Source organism: Pseudonaja textilis, chromosome 3 (assembly GCF_049901715.1).
Source record: "Pseudonaja textilis isolate UNSWEBS1 chromosome 3, rPseTex1.2, whole genome shotgun sequence".
In the NCBI taxonomy this organism is placed as follows: domain Eukaryota; kingdom Metazoa; phylum Chordata; class Lepidosauria; order Squamata; family Elapidae; genus Pseudonaja; species Pseudonaja textilis.
In genome coordinates, this window is record NC_141992.1 from 190,555,681 (window position 1) to 190,575,895 (window position 20,215).

At 39.5% G+C, this 20,215-nt stretch overlaps 1 protein-coding gene across 3 annotated transcripts in view; it reads right to left on the reverse strand.

Annotated features, from left to right (window-relative positions):
- The window catches only part of DNAAF11 (dynein axonemal assembly factor 11), a 36,854-nt gene that overhangs the window by 12,069 nt on the left and 4,570 nt on the right, over positions 1-20,215 (reverse strand). For 2 of the 3 annotated variants that reach the window (XM_026703703.2, XM_087931722.1), the window contains exons 4-11: positions 19,455-19,627; positions 15,880-16,112; positions 14,474-14,659; positions 13,337-13,414; positions 8,877-8,942; positions 8,326-8,395; positions 6,158-6,253; positions 1,257-1,342 (exon numbers count right to left, since the gene is read on the reverse strand). In XM_026703703.2, coding sequence (XP_026559488.2) covers positions 1,257-1,342; positions 6,158-6,253; positions 8,326-8,395; positions 8,877-8,942; positions 13,337-13,414; positions 14,474-14,659; positions 15,880-16,112; positions 19,455-19,627 — 988 coding nt within the window. The remainder of the gene's footprint in view (positions 1-1,256; positions 1,343-6,157; positions 6,254-8,325; positions 8,396-8,876; positions 8,943-13,336; positions 13,415-14,473; positions 14,660-15,879; positions 16,113-19,454; positions 19,628-20,215) is intronic. The other variant, XM_087931721.1, reaches the window with a different exon arrangement.

Genomic DNA, 20,215 nt, shown 5'->3' on the forward strand with positions numbered 1-20,215 from the left:
TTGGGAGGAAGGAAAGCACTCAAAAGATTGAATGTAAGACTATTAAAATACCTCTGAAATAAACTGCAACAATTATTCCATCTTACAGCAAGTACTTAAGATGGCAGGGGTCAGCCAAGCAGCTCCCACAAGTGATGTGACATATGTGGTGCCCCTGGCTATCTCCCACTCATTCCTATAACTAGTGGAATATTACAAGTGACCCAAATTATACAAGATAGCTAAAACTAGAAGAATTATTACTTGCATGAGGTTTTGTGAGATTCTACCTATGGTACTTTGCATAATTTAAAAAATGTTGTCACAGTCTTGCATTCAGGACACTGCATGGAATCAGTGAGAGTCTCACTTGGAAAAGAGCCAACAACAGGCACATAGAAGTAAGCAACATCTCCACACCATTCAAAAGGGACAATTGAAAAGCCACAAAAAAAAAGAACAAAAAGACTCAAACCAGCAATCAACACCTAAATAAGCAGAGATTCATGCCAAGATTTATAATAGACCAACAGTGTAGGAGTAAACAATATTCCCAATCAAGGAATTACCAACTCAGACAAACAAGCTTACAGTAAACTACAGCCTAATCAAGGAACCACCAAGAACAGCCCCGACACTGACAAAACAAGCAACTTGTGCATAAACCCCACTCCCTTCTAGCATTGATGATGCTACCTGGTATGGTGATAAAATGTCTGCAAGAAAACAACCAAGCTCAGGGAGCACCAAGGAACCCATACTTGGAAAAAATGCAAAAGGCGTGTTGTGTGGCCTTTGCTAATCTACAAAAAATTCAACTGTTACCTTCATGCAGAGGACTATTGGTTAAATGGTGATGGACGTCTTGCCCCCCAGTCTAACAACTGCCAGGGGTAATGTGTTACCCACCCTAATCTAGCATGTTGGAAAACAGTCCTTTCCAGAAAGTTTAACATTGGCTAGAAGAGGAGGGGGGAATGGGATTTGTATAATCAATAACAAGGTGAAGAAATAATAAAAATAATATAGTTCTCCTAGAGTTGTAAGAACTTTCTTAACTCAACCACTGAAACAGATAAGTTTACAAAGGGTTTCCTATGGACAAACTGTTGGTCAGCCCTCTTCAGGTAAAACTTGGTTTCACAATAACCAGTATTACAACTATTGCTCCTACTCACTATTACATTATATTGATCATATTTGCCAATAAATCATTATTTTCAGCTTTCAGTGTAACACTGAGGTGCCAAAGGAGGGGGGGAAAAAATCACAATTACCTTCTTAGATTTCTTTGCAGTTTCCTGGGATCAAATGTTTTCTCAGAAATGGATGCTTTTTGGCTAGTTACTACCACATCTTTAGCCTGGGGGAGAATAACAAATTGGTTTGCTTATTGTGTTGCAGCTTTCAGCAAAATGGAGAAAAAATGGAAACATAAATATTTTATGTAATATTACAGTTCATCATATTTTAATAAAATATCGTTAAGGCTTGGAAAACAAACACCCAAAAGAACATTTGGATGAACTAAGTACAGGAAACAATTATCCATCTCCACCTGCAGGGATACTTGAATTTATTACATCTAACACATAATGATTTCAAAAGAATTATTTCTGAGTTGTTTGTATATTAAAGTATATAAAATGCTATCTAGCCAGAATTAAACCCATCCGAGAGCACCTATTTCAGTCAGACCTTCATAAAAATCCTCAATTCTTTCCTGTTTCAAATCTTCATAGGGATCTGAATTCCTCTAATTGGTTGAAAAATCTTTATGAGGACTTTAATAAAAATTATCTCAGTCTGAATTGATACCTCTAATACAAATATCTCCAGATCTAGACTATTAACTTAATAATCATTTCCAGAAGTACTAAAGAGTTGAACTGAATATTCATGAAATTATTAAATATCTGTGTCAGGGAGGGAAGGAGGGAGGGAAGGGAAGGTGAGGGAGGAAGGAAATAAAGAAAGAAGAAAGGGGAAGGAAGGAAGGAAGGAAGGAAGGAAGGAAGGAAGGAAGGAAGGAAGGAAGGAAGGAAGGAAGGAAGGAAGGAAAATTTTATTATGTGGTGTGGGCATTTTCCCAAAACGACAGTGTACAAATTTGGTCTAGGTTTAATTTCTCACTTGATTAAGCTTTACTGTGTGAATTATATTTTTTCTATTGAAGTCAACAGGAAGTTCCAGTGAATTGGCAATCACCACATTCATTCAATCAACAGTTCAACAGGTCCCAATTACAACTCAGCATACCCTTATTTTTTTTAAAAAGGGATTCAACTTAAAAAAAACATTGTTTTAATCTTATTTAGCAACCCATGCATATGTAATCAATTGAGTTAATAAAACAATATAAGAATCTATTCCAGCACTCCTTTCCAGCTAGTCAAACAAATGCTTACAAGAATGCCACAAATATTAGATTTGCTTTATAAGTATATCTCCCTGCATAAATTTTAAAATCTTGGGGTTTTGTTTTTTGTTTTTGCTGAATGATGAAAAGTGTCTAGTTCTATTCATCTACAACCCTTTTCTGCCCTTTTTCACTTCCTCTGAGACAAGAAAGAATATTAATTTTCAGGCTTAACAGAAGTCTGTCTGGAAACATAAAGAGCTTTCATTTAACTGATGTAATTTATTCTCTCTATAATCTCTGGTACCGCAAAGTCACCAGAAAGGCAAAAAATATAATTTTAAACTCAAAGAAACAAGAAATGGAAACTGAAAATAGGAAAAATACAAATTTTATACAATGGAAAATGGGATCTTGTGATGAAATCAAAGAACTCTCAGAGAGAAGATGCCAAATAAATATGACAAACAGCAGAAATCCTATAAATATAGCAGACACCATCTTAGAGAAGATTATGTATTTTTTTAAAAAAAGCAAATATGTGGGACAGTGTTTCCAGGATTAATTTTTAAGAATCTGGATCAATAACTTACTCAAAATGTCCAACATTCTTTATTTGGATACCTATATACCAAGATGCTTATTTTCAACTTGTCTTCTTGGCTATCCATTGTATTCTCACAAATCTTCTTAAGCACAAGGGTTCAAAAAAGTCAGTGGTCTACCTACTACTGCATCCAGTTTCTTCAAAGCCCAACTTGGTTTTCATTCCCCACATCATAAAGTGAAACAATCGCAAAGTGAAACTGACTGTACTCTTGATCTGCTTTCCTTTCCTTTAAGTAAAGGTCATAAATATGAGGCCTAGTCACAAAATTCCTTTTTCACCCCCATTAACAACCATTGTAACTATGAATGGTTGTTAACGCTATATATTAATCTATATATGTTTATTTGTCAAACCAAAGTTACAAATTCAAACCAGCAAAATTTTAAAAAAAATAATTAAATGTATTTTAATTTAAACGTGTATTTACGCATGCCCCAGCAGGGACGTCTTAAATATGAGTGAGATCCACAGAAGTTAAGTTAGAATTAAAAGTGTGAAACTTAATGGCTGAGACAACTAAATTTGGGTTAAGATGTTCCAGACATCTTCGACAACTCTGTTAAAAAAAACACTATCCAAACCAAGAATTTCAAGCCATAGGGTATTCTATTACAGCAGTCGTGAAACAAGGACTACTTCCATCATCATTACAGGGCAAGTGTATTGATGCTTCTTCCTTCCATTTTAAAGCCACGTTCATCCTCTTCCAATCTAACTTCCCACAATATGTAATCAGCATGTAGGTTGCATAAATAAGAGGAGAGAGCCTGACAACACTTTTGTCAACATGGAACAAGAGTATTCTGTCATGTTCCTGCCCTGTGCATACGTTTTCCATAAGGATGAAAAGCTATTCTGGGATTCCCATTTTCCTAAGGGACATGGCTGACACAATCCAAGGCCTTTCTATAATCCCTGAATCCTTATAGTCATGATCTATTTTTGGGTATCCTTTGATCTTCTGATGCATCTGTACTAACTCTCTTGTTCCTTGGCTTCTTCTGTAGAAAAGACTGGGCTAGAAATCGTAATTTAGAATTGTAAGCCGCCCACGTTCACTTGGCTGAGTGGGGAAAGGAAGAGGGGAGGGAAAGTCAAGTCAAGTCCAGATTCAAATTCTCATACCTGTTAAAAAAAAATCAGCTGAATTTGCAATGCAGCCTCTCTGCCTATGTTTCTCCATTTTAGCATCCTCCCTTTTGAACACAGCAGTTTGGTCTAATGATTAAGGTGCTGGCCTAGAAACCAGGAGACGATGAGTTCTAATCCCACCTTAGGTGTGAAAGCCGATTGGATGACCGTGGGCCAGGAACGGCTTGCCTCTAGAAGCTGTGGGTGCTCCAACCAGTGTTTTTAAAAAGAGATTGGACAGCCGTTTGTCTGAAATGGTATAGGTTTTTCTGCTTGACCAAGGGGTTGGACTAGAAGACCTCCAGGGTCCCTTCCAACTCTGTTATCCTGGTATTCTTAGGAATGAAAGCCGGCTGGGTAACTTTGGGCCAGTCGTTCCCTCTCAGCCCAACTTACTTCACAGGGTTGTTGTTGTGAGGAAAATAAGAGGAGGAAGGAGTAATTAGGTATGTTCTCCGCCTTCAATTACTTGTAATAAACATGGGACCAAAATCTAATAAATAAATAAACGAAATAATACTCAACTGTAAACTTCAACAGGCTTCTAGTACAGAGGTCCCCAAATGTGGAAACTTTTGTGGACTTCAACTCCCAGAATTCCTCAGCCAGGAAACCCCAGAATGCCAAAGGAGAATTTCTAACCAGCCACAGATGGCCTTTAAAAAGCTCTTTGAAATGAATAAACAGGGGGAAAAAAAAAACCCTGTACTGACAATTTCCTCACTGTAATTCAGTGGTTGGGCTGCTGCTGGTTCGGACCAGTTCTAGAGAACCGGTAGTTCCGGTCATCAGCTGATCCTGCCCACCCACTCCCACCCTATCCTGCCCTGTATTTCCACCTTTCTCAGCTCAGCTGATTCACACGGCACTGTGGATTTCCACGCCTCAGCTGATCTACTTACCGGGGCTGCCCTAGAAGGTAAGCTGCTTAGGTTCAAGTTGGTGGTTTTTTGAACGCCGCGCACGCTCACAGAGCCGCTTGTTGAACCACTTTGCAGACCACCACTGCTGTCATTCACCTACGATTTCCCAAAGGTAGAACTTCTGATGGTATAAATGCTAACGAAAAAGCCTCACGAGACTTGCTTCATCACAATGTGTTCCCTTTGGGGTTTAGGGCATATTTTTTCTGGGTGGAAAATAATACATGTACCCCGTGATGATGCAGAAAAGTGGAATAAGCCTCCTTCGAAACATGAAAAGCCAGAATATAAATCAACGGGGATTTTAATATTCAATCATCAGGAAAAAAAAAAACAACTCCAAAATCTCTGCAAAGGATTCTAAGAGTTCGCAACAGATGTATCGAAGTGGGTCTTCTGAAACTAATAAGAGATGGATTTTAAATGAAATTTGTTTTGGAGGAGCGGGATGTTGCTCCAAAGAATAAAATTCAGGCAGGGTTCCAGCCATTGATGAGGCTGCAAACCTGTCACTGCAGAGGCACGGCCTGAATTAATGAGCAAGACAAGACAGATGGCGAAAACTTGAAGGAAGTTGGCTACCTGCCTCTTGGATTAGGAATCGCATTTCAGAAGAAATTCAGAAAAAGGGAGGGAGGGAGGGTGGGTGGATGGAAAGAAGGAAGAAAGGAAGATGAAAAGGGAAGTAAGGGGGGAAGGAAGGGGAAGAAGAAAGAAGGGAGGGAGGAAGAGAGGAAGGAAGGAAGGAAAAAGGGAGGGAAGGAAAGAAGTAAGATAAGAAGGGAAAGGAAGGGAGGGAGGAGGAGGGTGGGAAGAAAGGAAGGAAAGAAAGAAGGAGGAAGGAAGGGAGAGAGGGAGGAGAGAAGGAAGGAAGGAAGGACAGAAGATAAGAAGAGGAAGGAAAGAAGGGCAGCAAAGGAGGAGGATATTTGTGCAAACAGGTCAAAGTTTAAACTACACTTTATAAATATATACAAGTTAAATATGTATGATATTACTGTATTTTGCGCATGAAGAAATATGTACTCAACTGACACACTGTGGAACAGAAAAAAGGTTTTATGTTTGTTTTTGTTGTGATAAAAATAAAAAAAAACTTTTATTTTTTAAAAAAAGAAACTGCATTTTAATATCGCTGTTAAATGTTTGTCCCACCTTTGGCATGTTGATAACCAAATGTCCAGTAGTCTGAGATCTTTTAGCAATGCTGCTATCTGGCTTTACTTCTTCAGGTAGCACAAGCTGAAATGCCTTTAAAAAAAAAAAAACCCAAGAAATCTTTGAAGTAACTCAGACCAAAGAGCACTAACTCTATTACCTGCCATTATTTTCTTTTATCTTTTTACTCTCCTGAAAATCAGAGAGGATCCCTTCATTTTTTCATTTTTATACTGCTTTTGTTCTGTCTGTTTATCAATCATTTTTTCTATATCTATCTATCTATCTATCTATCTATCTATCTATCTATCTATCTATCTATCTATCTATCTATCTAGATCGATCTAGCATCTACATCTATCATATCTATATCTATCGATTCATCAATCCATCCATATCTCTCATCTATCCTATCCATCCCTCTCTCATCTATCCTATCTATCTATCTATCTATCTATCTATCTATCTATCTATCTATCTATCTATCTAATTTAAATAGTTGCCCATATCCAAAGGTGACTCTAGATGGTGCATAATGAATAAAATCCCATATAAAACCACACGCACATATATGCAGAAATTACATTAACAGTAAATATTGTAACACAGAGATACAAACCTTAGGCAAAGGGTGAAAAATAATAGACAGCTCAGCAATGGAGCTTGTCTCCGGTTCCCTGAGAGCCTCAGGGCCATTAACCTATCAAGGTCTTGAGGGCCTTCCAGCATATCTAAAGGGATGGAGCTAGCCTAATTTTGGAGGGAAGAATGTTCCCTAAAGTGGGTGCCAGAGCGCAGAAGGCACATCTCCTGGGACTTACTAAATGCAGGTCTCTAGCTGATGGTACTGGCAGCATGCCTTCTCTAGCAGATCTAATGGATAGAGAGGGAGGAGGAGAGAGAGGGGGGCAGAGGGAAGGTAGCTCAGCCTCATGCCATGAAAGGCTTCGTAGGTTAAAAAAAAGCACCTTGAATTGGACCTGGAAACAAACTGGCAACCAAATGCAGCTTGTGGAACAGATGTGTCGCATGTGCTACTCTAGGAATTCAAGTAACTTCCATATTGGACTCCTGCAGTGCACTCTACATAGGACTGCCCTTGAAAAATATCCAATATCCAATATCAAAAATATCCAAAATATGCAGCAGGCTGCTGCATTCTGTACTAGCTAAAACTTTGGATATTTTTCAAGGGCAGTCCTATGTAGAGTGCACTGCAGGAGTCCAATATGGAAGTGACCAGGTCATGTGTCAACGGTTGATGGTACTGAAGACCTCCGAGGTCTTGTAACCTTTGCAAATTTCCTTCCCTGTTTAAGCTGCAAGCTGCTCCCTATTTGAACGCAGCTTTGATTCCTCTTTCCATCACTTCTGAAGGTCTCACACAATGCTGATTAGGAGGAGTTAGAAACTGGCAGAAGGCCCTAGGAAGGGAAAGGCTATTGTATATGATAACAGAATAACAGAGTTGGGGGGGGACCTTGGAGGTCTTCTAGTCCAACCCCCTGCTCAGGCAGAAAGCCCTATATCATTTCAGATAAATGGTTGTCCAATCTCTTCTTAAAAGCTTCCAGGGTTTTATTTAAGTGTTTCCAGGGTTTTATTTAAGTCACAACTTCTGGAGGCAAGTTGTTCCACTGATTCATTGTTCTCAGGACATTTCTCCTTAGTTCTACCTTGCTTCTCCTTAATTAGTCTCCATCTATTGCTTCTTGTTCTGCCTTCAGGTGCTTTGGAGGATAGATTGACAAGTGGCTTTCCAGTCCCTTCTTAAAAGCCTCCAGTGAAGGAGGCTTTTATTCATAAGTTTTAGCCTCCAGTCCCCTAATCATTGTTATTGCTCTTCTCTGCACTCTGTCCAGAGTCTCAACATCTTTTTTTTTTATATATATCGTGGCGACCAAAACTGGATGCAGTATTCCAAGTGTGGTCTTACTAAGGCTTTATAAAGCAGTACTCATACCTCACATGATCTTGATTGCTAATGCAGCCTAGGATTGCAGTGACACGATTGTGTCTCTGCCTCTTCAATGTCTTTCTTACAACCATACAGAATCAGAATGGCAGAGCTGGCCTCCTTATAGGAAGCCAACATCATAAAGTGAAAACAAATCCAAATGAAATAGGCTTTGGAAAAGAAAGAAATCATGACCAATAATGCAAACCTTTTCTTTGACCATTACCCGGACATAAGTGGGCTGCACATCAACGTTAAGGAAGGAGATGTCCAAATGTCTGGAAGAGAAAGGGAGGAGATAATTTAGCTTAGCACTTCTCTGTTCCCTGAACCCCAAAGATGCCTTTTTCAAGAAACAAATGGACTTTCTGGGTTTTCTTTGAAGACGCTTCTCTTCTCATCCAAGAAGTTTCTTCAGCTCTTCCCTATCATCCAGTCGGAGCTGAAGAAGCTTCTTGGATGAGAAGCGAAATGTCTTCAGAGAAAAACCAGAAAGTCCAGTTGCCTCATGAAAAAGCACCTTTGGGACAACCATGACCTGGATGACTGGGAATCTCCATAGACATCTGTTTCCCGAGGTCCCATCAAAAGCAGAGTGATGTACAGCTACATGGTTCAAAAGATTGGGTGCGATCTTTTATTTAACGCAAAATTATATTTCTTCTTCTTTTCTCCAGCTGTGAACGGAAAGCCAAATCAAAATTCACAGCCTGCCTAAACAGTCTCAGAAAAAGAGCCAATAAAACAAATCCTTCTGACCTGTAAACACCAAGATCCAAGATGAACCGGTTGTTTTCTTCGTCATCTTCCAAGGAGAAAGGAAGCCTAGAAATAATAGAAGCAAGATCTGGGCATGACAGACTGGACTGGATGAAGGGCAGGTTCAAAATTTCAATTAATTGTGGTTCTGTATTCAAGATGGGAGGATCTACAGCAGTTAGCAAGATACACATCCTTCTCCAAATTGATTTGCAAAATCTAAAAACTGGCTAATGTTATAAAATCCAGGGCTGTGTTTCACTTGAAACATGATGCGATGTGTGGCATAAGTTCCACATAATTCAAAGCTACACATTTGTGCAGAAAGAGAGACATCTACTGGCAAAAAAACTTAATTAACTAATCTTTGTATTGTCATCCACGCATGTTATCATTCTCCCTTCCTCCCTCCCTCTCTCCCTCAGTGTGTGTGTGTATGTGGGTGGGTGTGGGTGAGTGTCTAGAGTTATGTAAATAATACATAATTAATGTTTTAGGGATTAGTATTATTTAAATTATCTAACCTTGCACTAAATCTGAGCTGTTCCAGTTTCTAGACAACCCTATTGCCATACATCAGCAACTACTAAGTATGTTCCTCTTGGCTTCTAGGGGCTCACTAAGAAAGGATTTTTCAAAATGACCATCAAGAGTGTTAGCATTTCCTATATTATTATTATTAACATGCTCTGATGCTAAGGAGTTCTACTCCCTCTCCCCACCTGAAAAGAAATCTGTTCCAAATGCAAAACCCAAGGAGAGGAGAGGAGTTTCAGTTTCAGAGCAGCAAGCAGCTTTAGTACACAACAATTGAGCTAAGCAATGCCCAGGCTCCTTGCTGTCTCCTCCTTGCTCACACAGCAAATACTCTTTCAGTTTCTGGAACAGTGTGTGTGTGTGTGTGCGTGCATTATATGATATAATATGATATATTATATTATATCATATCATATATATTATATTATATTATATTATATTATATTAATTATATTATATTATATTATATTATATATTATATTATATTATATTATATATTATATTATATATATTATATTATATTATATTATATTATATTATATTACATTATATTATATTATATTATATTATTACATTATATGGAGGGTTTCCTCTTGTTGCTCTGATGTTTTAAAATTTATTGACTGTATCTCTTTATTTGTAAGTTGGGAGAAGCAATTGTTTCAAATTCAGGATAGTCTTGCAGCTCCCGTTTCCCTTCTTACAGCCTGGGAAACAGCAAAATGAAATCAGGGCTTGGTGCTTCACACCACAGTCTGTCCTCGGTACAAATCCATTCACAGTTTCTACCCATTCAAACTGTCAGTCTCACGCTGCTAGTAAGCATTTTCACAAGTATCACTTTGAGCCTCTGGAGGTACAGGAGGCTGAACTGAGGCCTCCGACCTCCCAAAAGGTGCTCATACCTCTATTAACAAAAGATAGCCCTACTGACAACTCAAAATTATTGGAGCTGCGCAGGGTTTTCTCGGCTGTGTTTTCAGTTCTCACAACTGTAATTCTCATCTGTCAACATCCAGTTTTGAGCCATTACATTACAGCCCTATTTTGTGCAACTGTCACTGTATTATTATTTTTTTCTCCAGCACAGTGATAAAATGCTCGGTTCCCCGAGACATCCTGCAGATAGATAGCAATGTCTCTTCCTTGTTGCTCTCCTTGGTTCCCACGTTGAGAAGTTGTCATCCTTTCCTTTGCGAGACAGAAGCGGCAGTGAAGTTAAGTGTTCTATTTTAATGCCGGGCAACAACTTGGATTCGAAAGGCGACGTGTGATTCCAAGGGCACCTGGATCTACACATGACACTTGCTGGAAACACCTTACCTTTTTCCTTCCTTTGCAATAGCTTCCCTTTGCTGTCACACAACTACAGGAAAAAGCCCCAAAGTTGCTTTTTCAGGAGGCAGCTGGCAACTTTCTTGTTTCTTCTTTGAAGACGTTTCACCTCTCATCCAAGAAGCTTCTTCAGCTCCGACAGCACAGTGGGGACAGAAGGATCCATATTCCTTGTAGACAGCTGGTCATTTGCATCCTCCTAGAGCAGGGGTGTCAAACTCAAAGTCCATGCACTGGATCCGGCCTGCAGGATGCTTAGATTCAGCCCACGGGACCACCCTGAAACCAGCGAAGGACCAGCCCGTGGTGCCTCTACTGGTGGAAACAGGACTCAAGGGGGCAGCCCCTGTTTTCAGCCGCGACAGCCTCCTGCAGCCCTCTGCCAGCAAAAACACAGCTGAGGGGGACCACATGCTGCCCCCCAAGCTCCGTTTTTGCTGGCAGAGGACAGCAGGAGGGCATTGCAACAGAGTGATGTCACCCTGGCCACGCCTATCTGAGCCCCCCCAAGGTCACACACAACCCTGATGCATCCCTCAGTGAAATTGAGTTTAAACCCCTGTTCCTACAGGGGTCGCGGAAGCCTCAGGAGGTCCATCCGTGTCCCCGGGGTCACCCAAGCAGCGCTCCCAACCCCCTGCAGCCTGCAATTCTCCTCTCTGGAAAGCCATTCCCATTCCCATACCATTCAAAAGATGCTCATTCCAAACTGGGCAGCTAAAGGTCTGTAGAGACCCTCAAGTCATCCAGGTCATGGCTGTCCATCTGTCTGCAAGGAATATGGATCCTCCTGGTCCCTGCAGTCCTGTCGGAGCTGAAGAGGCTTCTTGGATGAGAGGCGAAACGTCTGCAGAAGGAAAAAAAAAGAAGAAAGTCCAGTCGCCTCCTGAAAAAAGCCCCATTGGGACAACCATGATGTGGATGACTGAGAATCTCTACAGACTTTTAACTATGCAATTTGGGATGAACATCCTTCAAATGGTTGTGTGTATATGAATGGATTTCCGGGGGGTGGGAGGTGGAGATTGCAGACTATAGGAACCAGGAGCACGACTCAGGAGACCCTGAGGACACAGATAAACCTCCAAGTGGCCTCAATGACCCGCTAAAAGGATGCAAATGACCAGTTGTCTGCAAAGAATATAAATCCTTCCCTTCCCCGCTATCCTATCAGAGCGGAAGAGGCTTCTTGGATGACAGGTGAAACATCTTCAAAAGAAAAAGAAGAAAAAAGTCCAGTTGCCTCCTGAAAAAAGCACCTTTGGGACAACTATGACTTGGATGCTACCTGGTGATAAGCAACAAGGGCTGGCCAATTTCATATTAGTAACCATGTTTGGTTACCTAAACGGTCCTTTTCAAGGCCACAAATAAGAAAAATGTTAACAAAACACTAGCATCGGCCTTAGTAATTGCAACACGTATGCTACTGGGTATACCCAGTTAATCTATTTTCATAGTCATTGTAAGCATGCATTGTACGCATGCAAGAAAATTCACAGTCTCCATCCAAACAGCAGCAAATTGCAAAAAGCTTATGTTTTCACTTAACAACCACAGGTATTTATTTAAATAAAACAATATTTGCATAGCAATTAGCATAAAATATCATAAAATCAATGGCCTATCCAAAAAAATGTCATAAACCGTAAACTGTAAACCCTAAAGTGTGCAGGACTTTTTCACACAGCTGTGTAAGGTTCATACATTGGAACAGACAAGGTAACAGGTCAGCCAAGGGGGACTGTTTGGTGACCCAGATGGCTTGGAGCCTGGGTATGGCTTAGGTTCGCTGATCTGTATATGTATGAGTGCCTCTGTATTATCTTGCTTCTGTGTTATATATTGCTTCTATTGCTTCTGTGATTCTGGCATGGGTATCATGTACATGCATCTGCTTTATATTACTGTATATAAAGAAGTTTCTTATTTAAATGAATCTTGCTGAATTATTTACTTGTGTGCTGGTTGGATTGCTGTAAACTCTGACAGAAATATCTATGGCTTTATACTATTTTAAGCCGTACAGAGTCACTCGAGACAGTGAGACAGTTGGCAAATAAATTTCATAAGTAAGTAAATAAATACATCTTCCTGTGATGGGGATCACCTTTTGCCCTTTGAATCCAGATTACTACACAGTCCTTTTATTTTTAATAATTAATTTGGGCTACATGGAGAATAGAATGGAGGAGAACAATATATATCTATTTTTTTTCTTTTTAGAGGACAGAGAAGCATATATGTGGAGTTCAGTAGCATCGAGGGCTGAGGAACAGTCAAGGGAGTGGTCAAGGGTGTATCATCAAAGTTGTCAAGGTTAAGTCCTCAAGGTCCTGCCTCTTGAACATGTGTCCAAAGTTCTCACACATGTACTTGATCAGATATAATATAGTTGATCAGATATAATATAGTTTGGACTTCTGTTCTCACAGGGCAGACTCTGAAACAAAGGTCCAGTAACTAAACTTGGGGAGGGAATTGAAAAAAACATTATATTTTGTTCCTCATTTAGCCTATGAAAGGAAATGGGTTGCCCACCCTTTAGTGCTCAAAATGGTTCATGAATTGTATCTTTTTTTACATACTTGGCTTCATTTACATTCAAAACTCTTCCTTCTGGCGTGATCAAAGTCCGCAGAGATTTCTCTTTGTTTCCTTGTTCTCTATTAAAAGAAAAAGGCAAAATATGTTTTTTTTAAAATATATATATATATATTGTGTGTTCTTATCCCTTCTGCAACTTAGCAAAGACAGCAGCTGAAGATGATAAAGCTTTCATTTAACTCTTGATTAAAACACACATACAAAGAACATCCCATTTGCTTTAATGTGTTGAGAGAACGCTGATGCGATGCCTTATTTTAAGGAAGCAAATCAAGTATAATCAAGACAATGATGATGGCTCCTTCAGCTTGTTTGATCCTTGGGTACCAAATTCCAATCCGAAAAGAGAAGTTTTCTCATCTCTTGCAACACCTCTTTAATGTTTTTTTTGCTCTAAAGGTGTAATTTTAATTTATTTCTAAAATAATCAGCCTGTTTGGGATCTTGTTTTTACAATATTCAGGTTACTATGATACACATAATAACATATAAACATAATCAACAAAACTTGCTCTATGGATGCTATTGTTATGAAAGCCTCCTGGTTGATTCTAATGTTACTGGACAATTAGGAGAAAAAAATGATTTCCACAAATTTCGGCGATGTGGGATCTATTTCAATCTTAAATAAAATCAGATATTGATGCAACTGGTCTGGTCCATAACAGAATTGAAGCTAAAATAAGGCTTAGTAAGTTATGTGAATCCAGACAATTGCAATTTATGCATTAAACAATAACTGAACAACTTAGCACAACCTACAGATGCAGTCATTAACATCTTGGAGGAAAATGGCAGTCATTTCAGAAAAGATTTTAAAGATAAGGCTTTGGGTGATGTGACTTTACAGCAATTCACAATCGCCCTGCCTCTCATGAAATAAACATTAAAATAAGACCTTGGGTTATATCTATCATTTGTCTGTCTGTCTGTCTATCTAGATCTGTCTATCCATCTGTTCATCTATCCAACCACTCATCTACATCTATCTATCTATCTATCTATCTATCTATCTATCTATCTATCTATCTCTAGCTAGACTGTCTGTCTATCCATCTATCCACCCATCCATCTACATCCATCCATCTATCTATCTCGTATATAAAAATTACACATACCTATTTTCCTTTTCTTTCCTTTTCTCTTCAAGATACTGGTGAATCTCTAACCTGGCCTCTGGAGTATGAGGCACCGGTTCATCCCAAAACTCTCTGTCTTCATCATCATCCTCGAGTATTAAGTTACGAAATTCTCCATCTCCTTCACAATTGTGGTGGTTCTCTGCTCCTTCTACGGAATAATAGCTGAAATGTAAAGTGCAAAATAAAATCTTGGGGCACTTGATTTATTTATCCACTTCAAAGCCTGCTCTCCGGCCACATGTCTAGACCAGTTGGAGAGCAGGACTACCAGTTCCATGTGAACGAATGAGGAATTAAGACAGTTGTAAAGCAAAACATCGATTCCCGGCATCAGTTTTATTTGCAAGAATGACTCTGGACTCTACAAGGAATGTTCTTATAAAATAAAACAAAACATCTTGGTGCTTTGTTTGGAAGTGTGCCTCTTTGCCCGGAAACTGTGGAGAAGGGAGACAAAGTTGAGCTAGAGTTGAATGATAACAAAAGAGAGCATTCTCTTCCATTCAACCTGTGGTGTATTCCCCTTTTTTCCCCAATGGCTCATATATCTGCATATCAGCTATCCTGAGAGAGGGCTTGCAACCTGCTTCCAAAATTCCAAATTATCTCCCAAGTGCAAAAAAATAACAATAGACAGCCATAGATTAGGTAGTAATAAAATTGTAACAAAGTTCTATATGATAAAGTTTGTTGGGATTATCCCTTCTTTCTGTGCAATGAATCTCAGGGCTATCTACAGGAAATAGTTTCTTATAATGTTCAAAATTAAATTAAAATAAACCTAGTCTTACAGACACATTCTAGAAGCTCTGGAATCTTTCTCTTATATTCAATCACATTCAGATCAAGTTTCTAGCTGAATTCATGGGACTTCGGGAAAAATAGAGGATAAGCCAGCATTTATGCATCAATCTCTTTTGAATTCCTGCCCTGTCTGTTCAGGATAGTGGCAGGTGTTCAGGATCTGATGGTGCCTCCCAACCTGCATTCCTTAGTTGGTGTCCCATCAACTAAGGAATGCAGGTTGGGAGGCACCTAGCAGACGCGGCTGTTCTACCACAGCGCCCACTATTCTCCCCCTCAGTATCAAGATGGTTCTAGCCCTGCTGACTTTTTCTAAGTCCTTCGATATCGAGATTCTGTGTCCAGATTTGGCACTCCAAGCATGTGCAGGGATTTATTTTATGGATAATTTAGTATTTGTGATGGGACAATTTATTTTCTGCTGCCAAGTATTTAATTTTTTTCTATTTATTTGTCATTTTGTTCACCATATAGTCACTTGGTGAGATGACTGGCTATACAAATTAAATAACTGAAAATTGAATAAATACATATATATTCACCTTTCCCTGCCCCAAACAAACTATAGAGGCACCTACATGGGTGTCTTAATATCTGTGTGTGATTGTTGCTCAAACCCCACATGCTGTCTTTTCTTCTTCTCCTTCCTTTCCTTCTGCTTTTCTAGCATCCGTCTCTCCGCCTCTTTTTTTTCTTCTTCTCTTTTCAGGCGATAGGTTTGCTCCTGCTGGTAGATTTTTCTTTCCAGCTCAGGGTAGTGCTGTAAAGCCTGAATCCTTTCTGACCGGGTTATCTCTTTGCAATCCAAAAACTTTAAATAGAAGCGGGAGGGGAGGAGAAAATGACATTTCCACACACCAAGCAAGAAATCTATCCCCCTTTGTTTTCATTAAATTATTCTTTTTTATTAAATTTAAATGACTCGGTTGATTAAATTCCAAATTCCTCTGGCTCCAATTATCATAAAATCACATGTATTGCAAGGACGGACAACTTCTAAAAAGAAATATTATGGGATAAAAGGGCCATGGTGGGGAGGACGATGGTCGTGGAGGGCTCGCAAATGAGGGTGAACAATATTTTCACACAATTTTAGGAATAAAATAAAGCTGGCAACTGACGAGCAAATGTACCTTCCATGATTTTTTTCCTTATTTCATGTTTTTAAACAGTTGTAAGAAAAATAAAACCTGAGACATGTTATTCTCAGTGGACTCTGAAAACTTCTTTTTAGTGGAATTCTTTAGGGAGGGTCCACCAAAATTTAATAGTGAATCATCAAATCTTGAGGCAAATCTTGAGTTCCCATTTCTAGACAAGACAAAATTCCTAAAAGTGTGAAAATATTGTTCCTACCTTCTTGCATGACGTAACTGAATACAAATAGCCATTGACTTACAACCTTTTGTTTAGCGACCACTCACTAAAGTTAGTTGAACCGAAAAAAGTGACATGCAACCATTTTTCACATTTACGACCCATTGCAGCACCCTCGTGATCACACGAATAACATTGGGACGCTTGGCAACCGGAATGTATTTATTTATGACGGTTGCAATCGGGGTGGGATTCAAAAATTTTAACAACCAGTTCTGTGGGCATGTCTTAAGTGGTGGGTGTGGCTTGGTGGTCCTGTGACTGGATGGACATGGCTTGGTGGACATGTTATTGGCTGGGTGTGGCCAACTCAATATCACTCACATTGAGGCATGCATCTCCTCGCCTGGCTGTCATGACTGTGGGGATGCTGCAACAGTTGTAAGTGTGAAAAATGGTCATAAGTCACTTTTTTCAGTGCCTTTGTAACTTTGAATGGTCACTCCACACAAGCAAAGTACCAGCAAAGGAGGGAAAAAATACTCCAGAGAAGTTCCTGAAACAGGAAGTCTAGTTCTGCAAAGAATATAATAAGAGTTAACAGAGAGGCAGTTTCTGTAAGCAACACCAGAATGTTTCCTTCCTGCCTTCCTTACAGGATTAGGCCAGTAATTTCTTCTAACAACCGGTTCTCCGAACTGCTTAGAATGTTAACAACTGGTACTAGTGAATAGGTGCGAACTGGTAGAATCCCACCCCTGGTTGCAATTGTCCCGGCGGTCATGTGATACCTTTTGCAACTTTATGACAAGCAAAGTCAATGGAGAAGCCAGATTCACTTAACAACCGGGTGACTAACTTCACAACTGCACCAATTCACTTAATAACTGTGGCAAGAAAGGTCGTAAAATGGGATGAAACTCACTTAACAACTGTCACGCTTAGCAATGCAAATGTGAGGCTCAACTGTGGTTGTTAAGTCAAGGACTACTTGTATAACTCTACTGACACTTAATTTTTAATTAAAAACTTGTCCAACCTGCATGAGCTTCTGCACATACTAGCTGCCTCTATCATTAGGAACGTTTCTGGTTGATAAGATCCACAGGAGGAGAGCAATGGTTTGGTAGGCATGACAAGGTATCTTGCCTTGTTCTGCCTTAGCAACTTTAAGACTTGTGGACTTCAACTCCCAGAATTCCCCAGACAATGTAATCCTGTATGTATCACTACAGCTGTCATGGCTTTGTTGGAGTCTGACTCTGAGGGGGAGATTGAGCAGCTGACAGGGAATGGGAGTGTCGCTCCAGTGACTGTCGAGGAAGCGAGGGAAGGGCACAGTCCGGCTGGGCATTCAGAGGAAGACCCAGGGCCACCTCCTCTTCATCCTAGGGCACACATGGAGGAACGGAGGAGAGAGCAACATGGTTTATGGGAGAGAAAAAGGCCGTGATCCCTTTCATTAGTTGCAGCTGGGAGAACAGGACATAAGAAGGGCGTTTGCACACAGCACCTGGCTGGAAGCAAAGCGTGCATTATCTTTGTCGAGGCTTATCTGGGTTTTGGAGTCCTCCCAGCTGTGTCTGTGTTTCGTTATCTTTTGGAAGTCTGCAATTTATTATCCTGGCCTGTCATGTTAATTACTTCAGCATGGTTTGTGTTGGTTTTTTTATTTCTAATTTAGCTGTACTTTGGGTTCGGACTGTATTTTTTCCCTTTGTAGACTGTTTTTGGAAGAGTTTGATCTCCAGCTGAGGATAACTGGACACTGGGGGCCAGGTTGAAGGTATTAAATGGACTTTACCTATTTTTGTGACTGTTGCTTTTGTGCCATGCCCCAGGTCACAACAGCCATAAATCCCTTTAAGTAAAAGCAAAATGAATTCCCTAACAAAGGACCATAGCCCAGTACGTTTTTCTTAATTGATGTTACCTTCTGCTTACAGGAATTGTCTCATCTCAATAAAGAATTCCTTTGTGATACGTTTGGATACGTTTTCAGAAGTCCATTCTAGTTGAGTGGGAAAAGTTCTGTAGCCTGACACCTTCCTGATTTTACTACTTTTTTCTAAATATCTATATTTTTACGTAAGTGTGTTAACCCAAAGGTGCTTTTTCAAGAGGCGACTGGACTTTCTGGTTTTTCTTTGAAGATGTTTCACTTCTGATCCAAGAAGCTTCTTTAGCTCATGATACAACATAGGAGAACAAACCCACCAGGACTAGATTCAGCAGTCCATCTGCATTTAAAAGACACAGGCCTTTCATTTGAAGACAGCAAAACTCCACATTTTGGATAGAGAGACCACTGGTTTCCATTAAACAAAAGAGAAAAAAAGAAATTAGAAACCATCGTAAGTAGATTGGAAGAGGAGTTGAAGAGGCCATCTATGTCAAAATTGAACAGCCTTCAACGGGCGGGGTGGGGATGGTGGTTTAGACATCACCTATCTCTCATCTACAATTCAGTCCTTTCAACAGTTCCAAGAAGGCTCCATGCCCATTTGCACCACTCAGGTGACCCCAATGACACCGATAAACCTCCAGATGACTCCCTAAAAGTATGCAAATGACCAGCTGTCTGCAAGGAGTACAAATCCTTCCATTCTCTACCATCCAGTCAGAGCTGTAGAAGCTTCTTGGATGAGAAGTGAAATGTCTTCCGAGAAAAATTAGAAAGTCCAGTTTCCCCTTGAAAAAGCACCTTTGGGTCAACCATGATCTGGATGACTGAGAATCTCCATAGACATGTGTGTTAAATTAGAGATTTCTCCCTTTGGCCCAAAGGCGGCTATTGTTATTTAAATTAAAATGTATTTTAATCAAATAGACATACTCTAAGTTGTTGTAGGGTAGCAACCACAAACTGCCTATAGCCTTCAAAATCAGTGCATGGATTTCCTATGAGGAACAGCTCTTCGAGATGTATATTATTTTTCAATATTTTTACACTAGACAATTCTCCAATGAAATTTGCTGTCAGGTCCAGCTTCTGCAGATCTTCACAACCTGTTTGAAAATGAAAAAGGACTTGAAAACAGAATGATCAACTCTGCATTAAATTAACAAACACTCCTATCTCAAAATCATCATACTGACCCCCTTCCTCTTCCATCCTTTTTATGAAAGTAAATATCATATGCTAAAAGGATAAGCAACATTATTTTAAAATGATTAAGATTTTTCTCTCAAGTCATAAAACATTTTCTCATAAAGTCGGATATGTAAATGTTTAAACATTTATAAGTGCAAAATAGGAAAGTGATTTATAACTTTCAGATTTCACGACAATAACCATCAATCATATTTGTATTAGTTTTGCACTGCAGTGTATTATATTTTATCATATAATTTTACATATCACTTTATCATCTTACTTTTATACTTTGTGACCTGCCTAGAATCCCTTGGGATTTGGATAGTCAATGCAATTCATAAATTAATAATATGCGACCAGAAACAGCAGCTTCTTAACATCCTGGTTTTTTTTTAATGCCCATGAAATAAAAAATATTTGTTCCTGATTTTAAACCATAATCATCAAGGATGCACACAGAGTAAGTCGGTTAACTAGAAGTGCACAGAATCACTGGGAGT